This window comes from Seriola aureovittata, chromosome 23, assembly GCF_021018895.1.
Source record: "Seriola aureovittata isolate HTS-2021-v1 ecotype China chromosome 23, ASM2101889v1, whole genome shotgun sequence".
Lineage (NCBI taxonomy): Eukaryota > Metazoa > Chordata > Actinopteri > Carangiformes > Carangidae > Seriola > Seriola aureovittata.
In genome coordinates this window covers 13042472-13062980 of record NC_079386.1, presented here as the reverse complement: position 1 = coordinate 13062980, position 20509 = coordinate 13042472, and the positions used below count along the sequence as shown (strand labels likewise).

The 20509-nt window shown below is 41.3% G+C and overlaps 1 protein-coding gene across 2 annotated transcripts in view; it reads right to left on the bottom strand.

Annotated features, from left to right (window-relative positions):
• svep1 (sushi, von Willebrand factor type A, EGF and pentraxin domain containing 1) overlaps positions 1-20509 on the bottom strand; it is a 90689-nt gene that overhangs the window by 56490 nt on the left and 13690 nt on the right. For both annotated transcript variants that reach the window (XM_056368583.1, XM_056368584.1), the window contains exons 2-3: positions 9341-9596; positions 7465-7641 (exon numbers count right to left, since the gene is read on the bottom strand). In XM_056368583.1, the coding sequence (XP_056224558.1) occupies positions 7465-7641; positions 9341-9596 (433 nt within the window). The remainder of the gene's footprint in view (positions 1-7464; positions 7642-9340; positions 9597-20509) is intronic.

The following is a 20509-nucleotide window of genomic DNA, read 5'->3' as shown; positions in this document are numbered from 1 at the left end:
CATGTTATACAGCATACTTTATAAATAGTTTGAACCCAACTTATATGAGCATTTCATTCCTCCATAATCACATTTTGATGTTTTATTTGTCTGGGTTTTATTAACATAACATCACATAATATGTTACTGGTTGTAAATCACTTTGCAATTATGTTCCATATAAATAATCTTTATTACTGAGCTTATTAGTGGTAGTATTTCCCTCTCTCTGTCCGTCTGGCTCAGAGCCAGTCTGATCTTTGCCCAGTCACTGAAAGCTCTCCATCCATCCACCACAAAAGACGCATGGCTCCGGGGGAAGGAATCGCCCCCCCCCCCCCCCCCCCCTCTTTCTCTTTCCACTCTCTGCTCACCAAAGAAAAACACAAACTTAAAGTTCCATCCAATCAGTTTAAGCAATTAATGGGGGTTTGGGGAGTAGGGGGGAGTGGTGGTACTTGACCCCCCAAAAAACCCTCCTCCACTTGTCCTCAGGAGATCCAAGGCATTTGCCTCCTGCTCACAACTAAACCAAGACTGAGCCAGAATTGGTGTTGAGCAACTGAAGCTTTTACTTTCACCACAAAAACATTGAGAAACAAGGACTTGGACAGATGCAGACATACTGTACAGAAGCAGACAGTCTGCTGTGGTTATTGATGCTGTGGGGATTAGGATTTATGCAGTCGGAGGAAATAGAGAGTCTTTATGAGAGAGTTTATGTAACATGTTGGATGAGCTGACTAAGTACACTCCTCTGGTAGAAACATATTTACTTTTGAAAACATTTAAGTGCAAATTACGAAGATTGAGCAAACAGAAGTCCAGTGTCACATATTAGGCCACTTTCATCCATCTGCTGGCAGTGGCTGACCAGACGCACCAGATGGTTTGTTACACAGAACCATCTGGGAAGGCTTCACTGGAAACTCTTTGGAAAGGGCAAGTGCTTTAAAAAAAAAAATACTTGGCAGGTGATTGGATGAACCATCTGTCCATCATATGACGTAGTGGGAGAGCACCGAAGAGGAAACACAACACAACAACAGACGGTCTGAGGAGCTTTGAAAGCTAGTTAGCACGATTCTTGTCGTCTTTGTAAGGACAATTTGTGCTTAAAAGACACTTTTGCGACTCCGTAGCTGCCAGCAGTTCCTCCCTCACAGGACGCTGATTGGACCAAAACACTGAGGTCCGGAGTTAGGCGAATAAATTGCAATCTGACGAGATGGATTCTTGCGAGAAATCCACCTGCCTTGCAAGGTTAGGCAGTGGCAGTAATGGATGTCAGTTGGCTGTCTATCCAACCCATTGGTCCAGAACGATCTAAGATGTTAGTAATCCTGGGGGGGTTGACATTTACCACTGAGAAACAACCTTCTGGTCATTGTTAAATATTAATGGTCATCCTTAAAGAGATGAATCTCAATATTTTTCATCTCTGACTCTCGTCATTTTTCAGCCATTCTACCGGCGGGGCAGTTAGTTCATGTTTTCATGATCCCTGGGGGCTTGAATATTAATGTTTTTGTCCCCCTGACTTTCCTCTAGTATCATCACAGGCCACAATTTTTCTTCCCACAAAATATAATTGGCAGATTGCCATGAAATTTGAAATGTTCAGTGAAGCTGTTTATGTTTTATTCCATATTTAGTGTGACAGCACATATTAAAAAATGATTCTTCCAGTAAGGCCTAGTGTAGGCATCAGCTATACTGTTTATTTAGACAAAAATTTGTCTAACCGCTGCTGTGTTTACATCCTTTCAGAATTGTTTGTTTACCTTTTAATACAGATCTAAGAGTTATATTTTGAGTGAGCTGCAAAAAGCCTATTAACGGTGTATTTAAACATTTAAGATTTAGAAGCTCACTTGTGTTATGTATTATGTCAATGTAGTGTGTGCGGTATAAACAGACTGTGCACTATTGCCTCCTCAGACAGGCATCTGGTATGTGTCAGATGCTTGACTGTGGTATATTTAAATGGGTCAGAGGTGTGGGCACGCAAAGCACGCCAATAACACATGGCTGTGCGTGTGTGTTGATGACTGTGTGTAAGCAAGTGTTAGCGTGACTGTGTAGAGCGGGATGAGCTGCAGAGCGTCGAGGACTGAGACGGCGATAACCAGTGCGGCGTCAAGTTCAGCTGCATTCCTGAGAGTTCACAAAAAACATTTATCCCTTTGTAGCTTTTTTATTTTTATTTTGACTGTGTTTCATTTACACTGGCGACATCTGCAAGGCGGTGAAGCCAAAAAAAAGTGAAAGGAGAGAGGAAAAGAAATAATGATTGCAACATTCCTCCCATTTCAACACTTTTCATTGTACTCCTTAGCACTGAACAAATTCCACCTCTCCCCTTGTCATTTTAATTCCTCTGTTCAATTTATGTCCACCTCGAGGCTTCCCCTCCCGAAATCTCTCGGTCGTTCACATCGAGACCGTAAATATTTACAATGCAGATGCGATGAAGTCTAGTCCATCCGCCGAGAGATAGATGCGTTATGTTCGGGGTCGAGTCGAAGCTCATCGCAGCCACGCGTCTCCTCCAGGGATCAAGAGGCTTTTATGAAATTAATATTGTAAACATTGTGCAATTCTACCAGTGTCAATTCTGAGGAAATGTTTTTCTACACGCAAAGCATTCCAGTCAGCAGTTCATATCCTGATAAGAGAAAAAGGGTAGGCCATCTCAATATATTTCCTCATACTCCGATCACAAACATCCATCAATAAAGAAAATTAATGGATGTTTAAAGAACAAAGGAACAGCGATGTATATGTAATAGTAAATCTGAGAATTACAGTTTGACAAGAAAAGCACATAAGCTTTTTCTGGTGCTCCTCTCACTCTTCCTTCGAGTTTTCAGTTTGTTTAGTCAGTTGTCACAGAGATGGTTCAGATACGACTATACTACTATTATACTACAACTGAGCCGTCTGAGCCATGTCAACTAAGCAAACATCCATCTGCTGCTCTAGAATTAGCTGGTAAGGGGACAGTTGCCTAATAAATAACATTGAATTTAAAGAATTTTATCTCAACTTTATCTGTAATTCTTTGACTTTTTTGCACATCCCACATGTTTGTATTATTACAGTTATCATGTGCACTAAGTGGAGATGCACAGAATTCAAACAAATGAGAAGCAATTAATTCCAAATGCAACCCACAAAGCCTAAAGCCTAGAAGTGACGTAGTTCCATGAATTCACTGCCTCTCTTGAGTGACAAGCTAATGTGGTGGTGAATCCAAAATCCTTCCATAAACCATCTCTCAAACGGTTTGCTGTCACGACTATTCATTCAACAGGGCTCGTTAGTTTTCACTTTATTTTGTGGTAACAAAGAACTCAAATGAATACTTGAGTGCCCTGAATAATAACAACATATAGTATATTAAACTATTCAATATACCTACCTACCACAAAGCTCCTATCAGATGTATGCCAGTCTGAAGTGATTCTTGCTTATTTAAGATGCAATAATCCGCACCTTCCACACACCTTCCATCTCTTCTATCTATTTCTTTCTTTCCATTTCGTTTTTTCCTTCATGCTTTCAAGCTGTTTGTTGCTCGTTACCTCTCTAACTCTCTCTCTCTCACTCCCCCATTCACCCCGAGCAAAGCCGCTCTGAGCAGAACAAAGCCTGTGCTGACACCACATTAACACAGTCCAGAGTTCCTGTCATTCTCTCGGGCTACAGAAGAGGCTGATAAGCCCGAATGTGTGACAGGAGGAAAACATGCACCCCCTCCACACACACACTCTCAACCTCTCACTCCATTTATCCACTTCCCCATTCCTCTGGTGATCCTCCGTGATACAGATGTTGAGAGCTTCAGGTTGACGACACTGTCCTGCTTCACATGTCGGAGTAAACCAAAATGCGCAGGATCTGGGTTCATCGTTCGTTTTCTATCTGCTGGGATTCCAGTTGTGTTTTGTGGAAGAGGCTGTTTCACTTGGCTGTCGACAGATTCATAAACAACACTGCTGTGCACTGTGGGGATTTGGATAGTGTTTCCAACAGAGCCTTTCAGCCAATGATAACAATAATTCACTGACAGGCCTACGGTTTGCTCATATTATTTTCAGATGTGTCAAAGACTATTAGATGTGAGAAAACAGAGTCAGAAAAACAGAAAACTCTCCAAACTTTCAGTCCAGACAACAAACTCACCTGAAGCCACACGCCCACCATCGAGCTCATGCAAACAAGAGCGACCATATAACTCTGGCAGTGTATGGCTGCGTCTGTCTGCCACTCAAGAGCCCTGGCATCACCGAAGCACACGGCGTACCCATAATTCGCACAACACCTACGGCTCAGCCAAGCTCATTGAGGTTAAAGCAACAGAATATTACAGCAAAATGCTTGGTTTTTCTGAAAACAGCGGGGGCTTGTCGAGTTTACTTGTATGTTCCTTGGTTACGTACTCTTCTCACTGCAAACCTAATTGGTTTTGGAGCCACCACTACTTCAAAAGAGCCTCGCAAGTTATTAGAGGATAAAACCCTCCATAAATGTAGTGCTCAGAAACATATACAAGGGTATTTCGCACCATTTAACAAAACCAAAACTAAGCTGAACAGAGCTAATAGAGCCTTAGCTTGCCAACATATCCACAACAGCAACTGCAGTGGCACATATTCTAGCATGGGTCGGTGCACTGTGGGTACATGTCAGATCTATACCACGAGGGTGACGACTTGTCCACAACAAAATAGCCCACTGCTCTCCCATGAGACCTTGTTATATGAGGTAGTCAGAGACAGACAGACAGACAGTCAGAGGAAGCAATCCTCAGTTGCGGTTGCAGCGCCTCACTGTGTCCTTCCTTCCTTTCGCTGACTGAGCCAACTCTGCAGTCTGCTCTCTGCTATTAATTAAACCATTAAAACAGATTAATAAGCGGAGTGGGGCTCCAGTCTCGACAACATCTGATGAGAATTAAGGAGGCGTGCTTTCTGGCACGATGACCCCGATGCCCTTTACTTTGGCTTTCCCCCTGTCGCTCCCTTTTTCTCCCTCTGAATTTTAAACACTTATCAGAATCGTTTAAACCTATCTGTCACTCAAACGTCTCTCAAACATGCGCACAGGTACACAGAGGGAAAACACAACTAAGATTATGTCCTGGTTGTGTCTGTCCTCTTAGAGTTGAGTGTTGAGCGTTACGCAAATGTCTGTGCACTCGGCACTGATTTTCTTCTTAGTTCCCCATTCCTCCCCACCTGTCTCACCTGAGTGTCTAAATGACCGAGGACAAACACAGCAGTTACATTAACACAGACACACACACCAGCCAGTGCATCTGTTTCTGCTCTCCAACAATCACACAGTCTGCTACATTCCTGTTACTTTGCATTTTCAGTTAAAAAAAAAAAAAAAAAAAAGCCTTTAACTTTACTCTTAAATGATGGAGACCACCTGCATCAAATTGCAGCATTACGCTGTGCAACATGGAGATTTAACAGACCGAAGAATGGACATTTTGAAGGCAAATTAATTTGTCATTGCACAGGCTGCTGGCAAGTGTTAAAGTTTGATTGTCTCCAGTGTTGGCTTGATTTTGAGCAACACACTCAAGCAACACATAATTAAAGCATTGCCACAAAGATCATCTATCAATTCTGCGGTGGGACCTTTCAGAAGAATTAAAGGCTCAATATGAGGGTTTCCTGACAGAAAGAGGAGCCACTGCCTCACCACTTCCACTCAGCAAAGACATATCCAACATTTCTGTCTGGGGAGGAATAAAGATGAATTTATATATATATATATATTTCATTCACAGAGAGTGTTTCTATTATTTCTGATCTCCACCAAATGATGGTGTGGAAGTAATAGAACTGTTTGGCATGTCCCTGAATTTAAATTGAAACCAAAAGGCTCCATCGTCTTCCCATCATTTAAAATATTGATGTTTAAATGATATTAGCTAAAACATATTTTCAGACTTTAAGGAGATTTGGAGGAAACTGTGAGGAGACTACAAGACAGATGAAAAGAAAGGTAAATGTTTGTTTTTATGAAGGAGAAAAGACATAGAGACAAAGTTCTCTACATCCCATATTTTCACTCTTCATTATTTATTCCTGCACTTTAGCCTGTATATTTGAAATTATATTATTACCATTTCAACTTGAATTTACAGCTCATGGATCTGTATAATTTTCCAAACCCCAGAAATATTTCCATATATGTATGTACGCCACATTCATTTATACATGGACACGCCTGCGTTTGCATCTACGCACACACAAATAGCCGAGTGCAACTTTTGCTCTAAAATAAAATTTGTGTACAATAATAGAATAATAACTCCTAGAGCCCCAACATCATAAATAACCAGTAGTAAGGAACAGAAGGGTAAAAGGCAAAGCACTCTGGCAACAGATGAAACAGATGTTTTGGTTCCTCAGATGGATATGCATGAAACAGAAGTGGGAGGCAAAGCAATAACAGCCACAAAAAAAAAAGTCAGTTAGTTTTAAAATGACAGCAGCGTTCTTTCGTTGAATGTAGAGTAGAAAGAAATGGATGCATGAGATGTGATTTAAAGGAGGAAACTGAAGGTGGAGAGCAGGATGTGGCGTGTCCAGCTGGGAGTCTGTCTCAGTCCTCCACCCCCTCCACATTATTGGGTTTGTTGATAGTGATCTGCCCTGTTGACAGCTTACACCGAGTGGTGGAAAGGCTGCTTATTTAACTTTCACCCGTAGTGAGCTCGACAGCAACCTGAGGCCAAGTGGATGTGATTTGGAGGAGACACCGGCAGGTTAAGAAGACAAGAACAAGAGAAACTAAAAGGAATTCCAAAAAGGTCAATCTCTAAGGCACGAGCATGTTTTAGTGCAACAAAATCTGGGCAAAAACAATGTTGGTCAGTTTGTGGAAAGTGGTAAGAAACAAAAACAACACAGCAACGCTAAACATGCCACAGACACAGCTTTTACTGGGTTTGTTGTCTGCTTATTCAAGTGGTGCTGTTTTTCCGATGCTGGCTGCCACTGCTCGAGCTAGGAGCTGTTTCAAATCGACAGTTTGTCAAGACAAGTGACGTTTGCAGTTGGTAATGAGGAGAGGACGAGCGGCACACTGTTGTGCTTAGATCTTATGAGTCGTTTACAAAGAAAAATACACACAGACACAGAAACGTAGCTGCTCATGTTACGAGTATTTTGGGTTGATTTATCTTTCACTTGCCACATGTGACAGCTGTAAGAGGAATCAATCAGCATCAGCGTTTGGCACAGAATAAATGGTAATATGAGTGATTTATAGTTAAAAACTCAACTCTCCTCAAATTCAGGCAAACAGATCGTTTCCAACCTGCTAGACTATTATGTCACTGCTTTCTGAAAGCACCTTCAACTCAGACAAGTTGACAAGGAAAGGAAGAGGACTTTTGAGAATGGAATGAAATGGAGGAAAGGCTGGTGAAATATACAAGTATACATCCCTCTGTCCTACCTGTGCACTCGTGTTGCAGACCCTTCCCGTAGTATCCCTTCTCGCAGATGCAGTCGTACTGTCCGGTGTGTGTGCCGCACTTACAGCTCGCCATCAGGTCGCAGCAATCCCTGCCTGCTTCACACAGAGAGGAGCAGCGTGACAGATCCTCCTGGATGTAGCTGCCTGTGGGGAGGTCTGTGGGTGGGAAACAAACACAGGAAAGTTGCAGGTTGCAGCAGGTTCAAATTACACCACCTTGCAATCAGAAAATGTACTTTGAGTGTTCAGTTAATTGGAGACTGTTATAGCTGCATTTTAGAAGCCAGACAGGGCCGACGGTGCAGAAGAGGAAACTGAGTTAAAGATCCAGCAACAGTTTTCTCCACAGTAAGCCAAAACACATCTGTCTGACCGTAAGGTTGTTCTTAATACTAGTGTGGCTGGAGTTTATTTTCTTCATATCGTGATGTTGTAATAAAAAAAACTAAATTGCAAAGGGACAGTCTAAAATGTCTGTTTCTGGTTCTGTACAGTGTGTAATTGAGGCAGACTACAGGCTGAAGTTGGTTTTAAATTCAGCCTCTGATGTCTCATGAAATCAGAGAGCAAAGTGAACAAAACACCTTAACCGCAGAAGTGTATAAATAAAAATCTGCAGCAGCTACAAGCCACACATGTACAACTGACTAAAAGCAAACGGCCACATCCTCTTTTCCCTTTATTAAGAATTGCTCCAAAAGACAGTAATCAGTAATAAAAGCCCATAAATCTGAGCTGAGACGTTTTCCTTTGATGGTCTTTCCAGGGCCAAAAAGGAAGAAGATGAAGAAAAAGAAGAAGAAGAAGAAGAAGAAGAAGAAGAAGAAGAAGAAGAAGAAGAAGAAGAAGAAGAAGAAGAAGAAGAAGAAAATGATATAGAGGGAAAGAAGACAAGGACAAAGAAGATGAAAAAGATGAAGAAAAACAAGACGAAGAGGAAGAAAGTAGAAGAAGATGAAGAAGATGAAGAAGATGAGGAAGAAAAAGAAGAAGAGACAGTTCTGGTGTAATTTATGTGATGTGATCCATGGGCAGCAAGAGTGGCTCAAATTGTGGCTCCATGTTGAAAACATGTTGTACTTGTGTTGGCAGAGTCGCCGGTGCACACTTCAGGAAAGAGCGTGACAGACGGCGGACACTGAGCTGATAGTACGGTCTGTGTTGGCTTTTTCAGACTTATCCTTGCGCCGTCTCACTGATCTCTACTGCTGCACCTCCTGACTGGGATTTCAGAAACTGTGTGTGAACAGTCCGCAAGTGCATGTGCATGATTTACAGTTTTCTACACGCTCAGTGCTACACTTAACTGTGATATTTTATGGCTGTATTTTAAGTTTTAAAGATACGACTGAATCCCTCTTTTCACCAAATTGTGGGAAGTCCCCCTGAAGTGTGGGAAAAGTGCTTTGCTCTGTCCAATCTGTACACAAGTGAGGCCTGATGGCTGTTGGCAGTACACAGCAAAAAAGACCATGTGAAATGTACATTGTCAGATTCTTTTTAAAATATTATCTGCTTCCTTTTAAGTAAACACTGAATTTTAACAGGGTCAAAAACTTCATCTAAGAATTATTGCTACAGGTCAAATGGAGCAATGAGGCTTCAAAGAGAAAAAAGAGTAATCATGGTAGATTAAATTTTAATTTCCCAAAACATAAGGCTCGATGTAACTACCTTGCAGCTAAATTGTGCAAGTGGAAAATGGGATATCTGATCTGTCGGTGCAGCTGTGAAGTGACATTACAGATGTTTCTTTGAACATAGTTACATGACCTCTGGAGGGCTGTGATTCTGTCTTTACAAGATGTATAATAACAACCAATCAATTTAAGTAATCCCTGCCTGTTTTTCTTACCTTCATGAAGTGCACGACGAGCCAGGGCCTCAAACTCTGCGAAGTTGTGCACCAGGTAGCAGTGCTGATCTTTGGGTTGCGAGGCCATGTCGTGGAGCTCCCTGATGTTACCCTGCCAGATGCCCAGAGTGAAGATCTCAACGCCGCGTTCCCTCAGAGCCGCCGCCACTGGTCGAGGGTCTCCTCCGTTAGAGTAGCCATCAGTGATCAGGAAAATAACCTTGGTGGCGTTAGCACGAGAGTGACGCAGGATTTGCTGTGAGAGGGGAAAATATAAACTCATTAAGTGGAGAAGAAAAATGAATCAAATCTTTGTACCACTTGGTTGGTTAAACTCCGAGAGGAACTTTCAATTTAGTTGCATCATGAAACCCAAAAAACCAAAGTATAAAAGCGACAATTTGTGGTTTTACAGGGAATTACGTATTGGACTATTTCTTGGCCAGAAACAGTGACTTCCTGGAGTCTTGTCATCACTGTGATGATCTCCCATAGAAACACAAACTCTAATTTTTACATCTCGGTTTCTGTTTAGATTAAACAACCATAACATGATATGTAGGTGAATTTTGTTATGTCATGACAAAGCTAGGCTAGCCGTTTATCCCTGTTTCCAGTCTTTATGCTAAGCTAAGCTAACCATTGGCTGCAGCTTCATTTTGAATGGGCAGATATGAAGGCGAGAAGCCAGATAAGCTTATATTCCCAAAATGTTGAACTATTCCTTTAAATTCAGAAATAAAGTTTAAATCAAAAAAAAAAGAGTGGACTCATAATAGACATTGCACTTCCAAAACACCATGAAGATGAAGCTGACAAGCGAGTCAAAATTGTGCCTTTGATAATGTAGATGTGCTGTTCCTGTATTTATTATAAAGGTCATCCATTCAAATACACACATCCCACACATTGCTCTGCCTGCCAGCGTGCTACCAACATAGCTCCAGCTTTAGTGACATGACTAAATTGAATAACGAACAACGTCACACACAACCACTAAAAACAGCCCTCAATTCTAGGGTTCCTCAAAACCCTACATCAGCAAGAGAGGCAGAGAGGGCAGGACGCGGAGGAGGGGCAGAAAAAAAAAAGGAGAAAGCTCTACAATTGTAGTTATTTCTCTTACAGACTACAGACTGCTTGCCAGTGGTCTAAAACCACGAGAGAACACTGGGCAACGCAGGCCAGGCTGCTGCGTCCGCCCCAGACACCGGCTATAGTTCCCAAACTAACTTTAGCCACCGTTTACAATCCACCACATACAATTAGACAGGACATTAAAGTCAGAGAAACATATCTTTATTTTCTCTGGAGTAAAGAAAAAAAAAAATAACAGGACCATCTGCTGAGCTTCGCTGAGGAGGCCAAGCTGAAAGTGTCTGGGTTTGTTGTAAGCGTGCTTTAAATGAGGTTAAGAGGGTATGTGGATAAAAACCAGTGAACAATGGATGAAAAGAAAAAGAAGTTGGAGCATAAGGTGGAGAGAAAATGAGCCAAGATGAAGTCAGTAGGACAGATATCCACTTACTTACTTACTGAAACCCAGAAAGGTCGTGGGTATACTGTAAAGAATTTAAGACTGGAGGGAAACAAAGGATGTGTGTTAGTCCAAACAGGACGTAATAGCTACACATGACAGAATGTAAAATACAGGAGGCGAGGAGAGAGGAGACATGCAAGGGTGTGACCACCGAGGGAGGGAAACAGAGCAGGAGAGAAAGCTCTGGTCTTTATTGTCTAATTGGCTAAACTTCAAGCGGCTCTGGCAGGAGCGACGTAATTACAGAGCCCGTGAAGCGAGGGAGTGAAGGAGGAAAAGGAAGATGGAGAGAGAATAGAGGAGAGGGAGAGCCTGGTTTTCTCTGATCCTCAAAGCTTCGGGCTGCCTGCAGCTCTGGTTCTCAGCTCAGGGGAGGCCCGCTGCGCACGCTCCCAGCTGTCAGTGCACCCCATCAGGCTGCCACCCTCCCTGGTTCTCCTTGGCTCCCACCAGCTGTCAGCACAGTGATGTTTGTGTCTAAGTGTTAACATTTATAGTCTTTTCATGCCAGAGCACAATAACAATGAGAGGATCTGTGTGTGCACACATGTTGGTATGCTTGGCCGTCTCCTCTTTATGTGTACATGCTGAATGTTTTGGGGTGTTTTTAGGTCTTTTATTAGGCGTCTGCTCAAAGTGCTGCTGGGTCACAGTGGTTTCTGCTTTAGCCATGAGTCAGTGGCTGGTGTTAGCGAGTGTGGAGATGCCACCAAACGGAGCATACGCATGCATACCCACTAATAACACCCTTCTGAATAGTCTCCACATACTTTAGGTCAGAGTATTAACATAAAGGCAACCACAGGAGCCAGTGTGTGGGAAGGGGATGCCCTTTACAGTAACTCTCTGCCTGCACCTTATCATTCAAGACATTGGATACAGAGAGCGGCAAATAATGATGCAGCCGCAGCATCTAACAAACAGAATCAATCACATAGGCTGCAAACGGTGACAGCAGGTGGTATAGAGGTACAATATGCATACGATTCACAATCAGGGAAGAAAACAAGTGAATAAATCTAATAAATCTAAATTTCAGCACATTTTGCTCATGAAAATCTTCTAATCATTATTGCACGAGAAGAAAAGAAACAAGTAATTCTGTAAGAACTTAAGGATAAAAGAAAGGTTAAACCTCAAAAGGTTAACAGACATGTGTGAGAGTCAGCCAACATGCTATAAAAGTTCTGGCAACTGCAAGTCATTTATTCTCTCGTATCACTCCTAAAAAAAGTTAATCTTTCCGAAATCAAGTTAAAAGCTGCATGAAACAAATGGTTGAGAGTGTTTTGCTTATGGTCTTAACTGTGTCATGTCTGAAACATTTGCAACAGCCTCATTAACGAAATGTTGTTTTATCCCTGAAAACTATTTAAGCCAACTTCTTCAAATTGACTTGGACCTCAATACTGATCTGATGTAAAGATCAGGAGGAGTCATATGCAGAGAACAGAGATTTAAGTGTTACGTTGTCAAGTTTCCCATCTCATAGCATACAAACACCTTGAACAGCTGTGTGTCAAGCTCAAGGCCACTCTATGTTGTACATCCCATGTATTTTTTCAATTACTCACTTGGCAGACCCTTCAATGCCGGCGTTAGTCCAAAGAGGAGATAATAAGCCAGCAGCAACGGGACGGTTTAAGTGTGTCTGGTGTGGAGCCGATGATATCTGTCAAAGCAGCAGTGATAGCACGGTGACGAGCGGGCCCGGAGGGATTAGTGGTAAGAGCAGTGAATCTGTCCCCGCTCCAACATGCCTCAAACTTTGGCAAGAAGCAAGAGAGAGAGAGAGAGAGAGAGAGAGAGCGATGATGCTCCATATGTGGAGCTGGTGGCTGTTTTTACAGTATACACGTACACTAAACTGTACACACAGTAACATAGTACAACAAAGAGATAATACTACTGCATAAAATACAGTTGGAGGATGTCGCAAAACAACAAAGATACAAGTGTACATACACGCTCTTTTATTACACTAGCCATAATATTTGTGGTTTGACAGACTGCCATTCAAAGTTCTGATAAATAACTACTTGAAGTTTTTTATTTTTTATTTTTAGGAATAATAAATGGGAGAAGTGCTGAAGAATTCAATAAGAAATTTATCACAGCTTGAAATCAGATATGCCATATGCACCATACCCCTGTCATTTTCCAACCCACCGACGAACCGCTGATATAAATAAACCATATAAATAAAAGCTTCAGTCCAATGATGAAAATGTGAGTCCTTATTCTGACAGGCTCAGCGTCTCCAAACAGATGCTTGTATGATTCAAACTTCAAAAGCGGGCACCTCGCTGCATTTGGCAAGAGGGACTAGGAAACCTTTCCACACCTTGAGGGGCTAACGATGGTGCCAAGGTACCCCAGCTGTTAATCAAAGGCTTATATATGCATGGCAGCAATTCTGAATGCTAAATGAGGACCCCCCACCCCATCACCAACACACTGCTGGCCTCCAATCAGCCCCTCCTGTGACTTTGATCAGAGCCTGAACCCACCTGGCTTGGAGCAAAGCTGGTTAATGATTTGTTTCTTTCTCTATTTGCAGCAGTGGGAACCACAGCAGTGAAAAAGGGGGGCGGAAAGACACACAAAGTCAAGTTCAGTACGTGAGTCAAATGTTTAATGTTTCTTTGAATTTTTTCACTGACTGCCAAGTGTTTTTTTGGTTTTTTTTTAAATGTGGTTCACTATTAAACACACTCAAAGAAATGCACAGTTGCAATACATTATCTTGAGTATCAGCTCGAGACACAAAGATGAATGAAATGAAATTAACGAAATATGTGTCATATGTGTCCAAATTGGTGAAGCTGCTTTTTCATGTCATTTAAAAGAGATAAGGGTGTAAATGGTGTCCTAAAGAATATTGGTTTATAAACTCTAATGTTGAACTTTTTCAGTCATCTCCTTCACTTCAGACTCTTTCTTCTTGTGTCACTGATGGAGAATGAAGACCACACCACAGCATGAGACTCTATCCCTTCTTCTATTATATGATTTCTTGCTTCCCTGAGATCCACCTTCCAAAAATAAAAACAAAAACCTTATTTGCAGGCATTCCACAGCGGATTAAAAAAAAAAAGAAAAAAAAAAATGCAACTCAACTGCATCCGTTCGGGAAGCTTTCTCCCCATCGGTCGGAAGTGAGAGCGCTTGTTTTTACAGGCTATCTGCTCTTGGCTTGGGTGGTAAGAATAACAACAACAACACTGCAGGATCTTAACAATTACAGACACTAGACTCAGCTCTGTATAGTTGAGCAACATCTCAGGGACACATACTTTGGATATTTGAGATAAACTAGGTCACTTGCAAAAATACTTAGTTTCCTGGTCAAATCAGTGAAAAGCCACGATCTTTTGTGCCACGAACATGTTGTTTTCGTTCCTCACACATCGCGTGCCTCACAGGAATAGCACATTTTTTTGTGATCTACTAAGATGAGTCTGCTTCAAAGTGTCTTAACTTTCAACTGTGATTTGATTCTTTTAAAGGTAAATTAATCCTGAAATGTTTTGACTTGAGAGCACATGTAAAGCACATGTATCCCCTTTTCTGTTTGTATTGCTGAGTATTTGCCATCAAGCCTCTCACACATTGTTTCATGCTACATAATCTCTGTCTTGCTAACTTTATTTCACAAAACTTTCCATGCTCTTGTTGTGCTCAGAGAGTAGTGGACAAGTCTCACACAGTAAGTAAGAAGCTTGGTTTCCACATGGGCCACCCAGGATGCTAAAGGCCATACAGGTGGCCTCGCATGTTTTAGCATATATACTGCAAATAATGTTTTGTTTACAATAAACAAAGCCCTTAAATTAAGTTTTTAGATTGATTTCCGCTCAGCTTGTCAGTTTTTGTTCATCACTGCGTGGTATGTTAATCAACTTGCAGAGACTTGAAACTTGTCTCCGATACAGCAGGCAAGCCATCTCATAAATGTCTTATCATGTTTTTGGCAATGTTAGGTTATCATCGCCTGAACTCTCTCACGCTGGTGCATTCAAGGAAGGCTCCGACATCCACGACTTAGAACCATCTGCCAGACAGCACTGCCTTCAGAGGTTATACTGAGAAACCAAACCTGCAGTTCGTAAGACAATTCTCAGAGGTTTTTCCTCATATAGTAGCTAAAAAATAAATAAATAAAGCTGAAGAATCATTCTCTGTGATGGATTATCTAAAAACATATGATATGCTTTGGCAAATGCTATGCAATGAAGCATGCACAGCTTGTTGGACGAAAGTATGCAAACCTTTTATATTTAAGTTCATATGGTGAATTAATTCTCTTCCCATGGCAGTACAGACAGCTGAACCCGTGCTGCTGTCCAGCTGTTTCTCGACAGTCATATGTGACAGATAAAGTCACAAACATACAACCAGGACACCTTGTCAGGATGACTGTACACCGTCTGTCTGTAGCTCCTGACAACTGACACTGCAACAAGTATTTGCAAGTATTGCTTTTACAGTTGGAAAAATTATCGTGTTTCTGATTTATGACTAATACAGAAGAAACTTTTGTACAGCAGTACAAGTTGTTGGAATGTGTGAATTTATGTCAGTGGCATGTATTGAAGGGTTTCTGGCCCCTGACATAATTTCAAGGTCCTAAAAGTCACAATTTGAGAGTTTTCATATGGTCAAACCCAGTATAGAATAATTATACTATCAGGATTATTGGGGGAGCACCTGAAGTGGATTATATGGAGGAGAAAAAAATGTCCTGATCAATTTAATTTAGATTAATATTACTAATATATCAAACATCAACGTATAAGTCTTGGAGAACTCTGTCTGCATATGAAACAACCTCCCATCACAGAGACATTTTGATGTGCAGGTATTTGTACTTTAAGAAAAGTAAATGCAAAAAGGAGTACAATATTTTAAGAAAGATCACTCATCAATCATTGTGCTTAAAGTAGGGGATTCAAAAACCACAGAAGATTTTTTTTAAGTTACACACTACGTAGATAATTGTTAACCTGTCTGGGGTATAGCTGGCAAAATTTTAAGGGATGGAAAACTATTCCTAGAACAGGAGAGCCATTACAGGAAAATACTCCCAATTTGGCAACCACTGACTTACCGCTACCTAATGATTTTAAAGTCTTCACTAAAGTCTGCCTGTGTAATGTGGATTTGTAAGCAGGCCCAAAGTGAACCCATTTTCACTGAGTAGTGCGATGGCATCCAGAGTGTTGGAGAAGAGAGTGCGGACAGTCAGTTAATTGCGAGACACGGTAGGCTGGACGGCTGTGTGTGTTAGCTTGACGGTTTCTGTCACAACACCATTCATCAAACTCAACAACTCAACCAGGAACGATGAGAGAGGCCGAGTCACAGAGAGAGAGAGTGAGAGAGAGAGAGGCTAATTCCACAATGTGATGCCAAGGGGAAAGGCTATCTTGGCTGGCAAATGAGAAACTCATTCAATTATCTGTCCACCAGCCTCTGTGCTGTGCTGGCGAAACAAAGCACCGAGGGAAACATTTTAGGCACTGACCGTGCTCCAATCGGACACAGCATTCTGGGTAATTGGAACGGGAAAGCCAGTTTGATTGAGTGGGAGGAAGAATAACAAGAGCAGTTACGGTCCGAGTGCCAGTTGGACGATGCTGGGCTCAGCCTGGTTTGGCAATCTGCCTTATGTCATGTGTTTCGGTTATTCGTATAGATTATAATCTGTTTTATGTGTTCATGACGTGTGTTCGTACTATAGAATATGTGACCTCATCTGTTTTACTTTGAATGTTGTCCAGTAGATGTACAGTCACATAGTCTGCACAATATGAAACATAATGCTGAGTGCATGTTACTGGCCAGTTTCATTCACTGTGTATTTTGGAGGCCTGCTTCTTTTTACACTTTTAATCTGATGTTTTTAATCTGATGAGGACCAGTGTGCTGCAACTGCAACTATTCTGATAATCAATGAATCAGCTATGTGCATTTTTAAGCAAAAATGTGAAACTCTGATGGTTCCTGTTTGTCCAATGTGAGGATTTGCCAATTTTTCCAGTCTTACACTGTTGAAAACTGAATATCTTTGGGTTTTGGGAAATAATACAAAAAGCTATTTCAAGACATTATCCTGGAATCTGGGAAATTGCTATGTTAATTTTTCACCATTTTCCAATGTTTTACAGACAAGATCTCAAACAAAAACATAATGAGCTGATTAATCGATAAAGGAAATAATCATTATCATGACTTTGAGTAACCAGCATGAAAAATATTGCTATGTTCAAATCTAACCATAGGTGGTGAGAGTGATCGCATAGTAAAAGTTTTCTTGACTGATCTCCATATCACCCACCAGCATCAAAACACCAAAGCCCGATACGTAACTATGATTATTTTAGAGGGTTTTCTGCCACTAAACTCTGTTGAAAATCACCTACATGTGACATAAAAAGCTATTTTCCACAGAATTACGCTGAAGAGTGGAGGAGATCCCATGAGTTATGTAATATTGGTGACTTTCATGAGATCATTACCTCACTACCCGAGCACAGGGCAGCCACAGCATCATCTCTGAGGCTTGAGCTTCGATTTTTTGAAATAAACAAAGGCAACAGTGTGGTGAAGTGCAGTGCTTTTCTTGACTCCAGACTGGAGTGTTGAGAGAAGTGCTTATACACAGGGAATGATTTGGGGACTGTCGCCGTCTTAAAGCATCCATGTAAATGTATCCCATCTTGTCCAGAATTAGCTCAGACCACACTGCGCAGACAGACGCAGCATTTTCCTTTGTTGTGATGACTGTTGTTGCTGTAGTTGCGTTTCTTCCTCATGTTCCACTCTCTCTCTCTCTCTTACTGTCCTCCCCTTCTTTCTTCTCCTGAGGGGTTTGTTTGTCTTGGCCCCATCTGGAGGGGGAGATTTCCTCTTATAGAGTGGGGAATTGGAGAGACGTCAGTGTTTGTAGTACAGATTAATGGAGAGGTTTCAAATTATTGATTCTCTTGTTTATTCTGGACTCGGCCCTCGTTGGTAGGATAAATTATATTAGACCTCATAACATCAAGAGGAAGCGCATGCTGGGAGGTCAAACGAGGAGGAGGACACATTTTGGGTGGTATTGCTTGGAGATCATATGGACTTGGCCTTGGTTGCCTTGACTTCTAAAAAAGCTCTAAACCTCACCATAAATCAAGAGAAATTTGGAGCATAGAACGATGTTGCACATACTCATTCTGCAAAAACACTCACTAATATACCAATACAAATATGCTGTTGCTGGGAAACACCTGTGTTTAGTGTTTGGATACCCTGAAATAAAACTGATTATATTTCTATGCTTTAGTGTTCTCCACTGGAAATTGGTTGGGGGTTTTGGGTGATTGGTATCGTGTCTTGGGGGACGAGTTTCTTGCCAACACACAACATTTCAAACATGAACTGATTAAAGTTGAGGAAAGTGCGTATTTTGTCTCTATATTTGGGCAAATACTTGAAAAAGGGGTTTCAATAGTTCCAGAAATTGAAATCTTGCACAATCATGCCTTAGTATCCTAAGGAATGATTTTTTTCGTTTTAACGAAATCACATAAAAAGCAAACAAAGAAGAAAACAGGATGTTGGCTTATTTGTGGATTCACATTCATGTACCAATTACCTACTTATAGTCATTCACACTGAGACATACAGACAGTCAGACAAACACACACACACACACACACTCAGCAAAGAAAACAAGCCAATGGAATCTGGCACTCTCAAACTCTAACCTCAACATAGCAAGTGGTTTACTAATAGACCTACACGCTTTAGCCCATAAAAACATGTTATTTAGTTTGCCACTACTGGCTCTTTGAAATAGTTTTGGTTTCTTTAGGTGCCAATGTATGACGCTTTTGGTAAATCCTAATCTCAAGATGCCAAAATAAATCCATACGCTTAAAGCACTTGTGTGATTTGTGTCTTTAATTACAAAGCTGTAGACTTTATTAGCTTTTGTGAGCATGGACCAGCATTTCAGAGGTACAGTATGTGACTGATTTATCATAATCAAACGCAGTTTATGCCTTTATTGAAAATGCATGTTTGTGCCAGCTGATACGTCGGCATGGCAGATGTTATCAGACGATTTTAGCGTCTGAATGTCGCAGCACCGAAATCCCAAAGATTTAATTTCTATTACCTAATCCGTCCACCAGAAAACACTGACAAGTTTAGTTTACCAATTTAAAGGTTCCTTAATGATTACTTTCATCACTGATTAATCTGCAAATCATTTTTTATTGATTTTCTAAATAATGTGACAGAGCCGTGAAATATGCCAATTATAACCGCTGAGTATGAATTCAAATGTCCTGTCATCTCAATTCTCAAACATTTTTATCAATATCAGCCTCAGAAATCCACTTTCAGTGGGGTTTCCTTTTGGTACATAGAAGAAGCTTCATCCAAAAAATATGTGGCACGGTTTAAAGAACCATGGTTTGAACAGCACGGCGGCCCAGTGGAAACACTTTTTCCAGTGAGAGGAAGAAACCACTGTTTTCTAATCATATACATAGTTGATCAAGGCAGTTGAACCCAGGCCACTGAAGCTGCTGACAGTCAGTTCCTGTCCTTCCTGACGCCTCCCTGACCTCTCACCTTGCCAACAGGGTATTACTCTTCAAAGCCTCCTCACCACTCATTTCTGAATCACACATTTCACTGCATGCCTCTCCACACACACACACACACAGACACACACACACAGAGGCTGGTGTCAGCAGCGCCTATCAATCGCTGAGCAGTATTTTAAGTGAGAGGGAATCTGTGTGTGCGTGTACATGTGTGCATGCACGCTCAGTGGAAAGAACAGAGTGTGAGTTTAAGTGAGTGAGCGTGATGCGTGTAGGAAAGTGTGTGTTCACGACCATATGTGTAAAGCTACCAAATGGTGTAAAGCTGTAAATGTTTATTTTTGCATCCAACAATGAAGCTAATTTTGAGCAATTATTGAAAATGTTGTAGAAACTAAAATGTAAATTAGATGCATTTCCATCAATAAAACCTCGGCTGGAAAGTGTGCGGTAGGACAGACGGTGTGACGTGATGCCAGGAACATAGCAGGTGTGATTAACAACCTTAATTAAGGTTGAGTTCTAGTTATTGGTTCTAATCCCTCTGCATGTGTGTATGCTGGCTCACTTCGCATGCTGCCATGGTTTACCCCAAGGGTACACAGCCATCATGAACGTTATCACTTACATCTGTGATTTCCCTGCTATGACAAGTCAATATGTCTGCTGTGAAAATAACGTCTGCTGAAGAGAAACATAAGTAGAGGTCTTCAGTTCTAGCCTGGTCCCAGATGTCTGAATCACCACCCACATTTTCTGTTTTTTTTTCAGGGTTTGAAATAGGTCTGGTGTTGTGATCATTGGCAGCTTTTTCAACACTTTTTTTTCCAAATCAATCAAGCCAATCTGAGCATTGTAGGTGACTTTTAATAACGGTAACATCAATGCCTGTACCAGAGCCAGAATCCATTCCAAACAAGAAATGGTGAATAGCAGTGAGAAAATCGATGCAGCTCTCTTTGAGCATCTCTTTAGGCACATGAGACTTAACATGAGTGTTCATCGTTGGGTATAAATCAACAACAG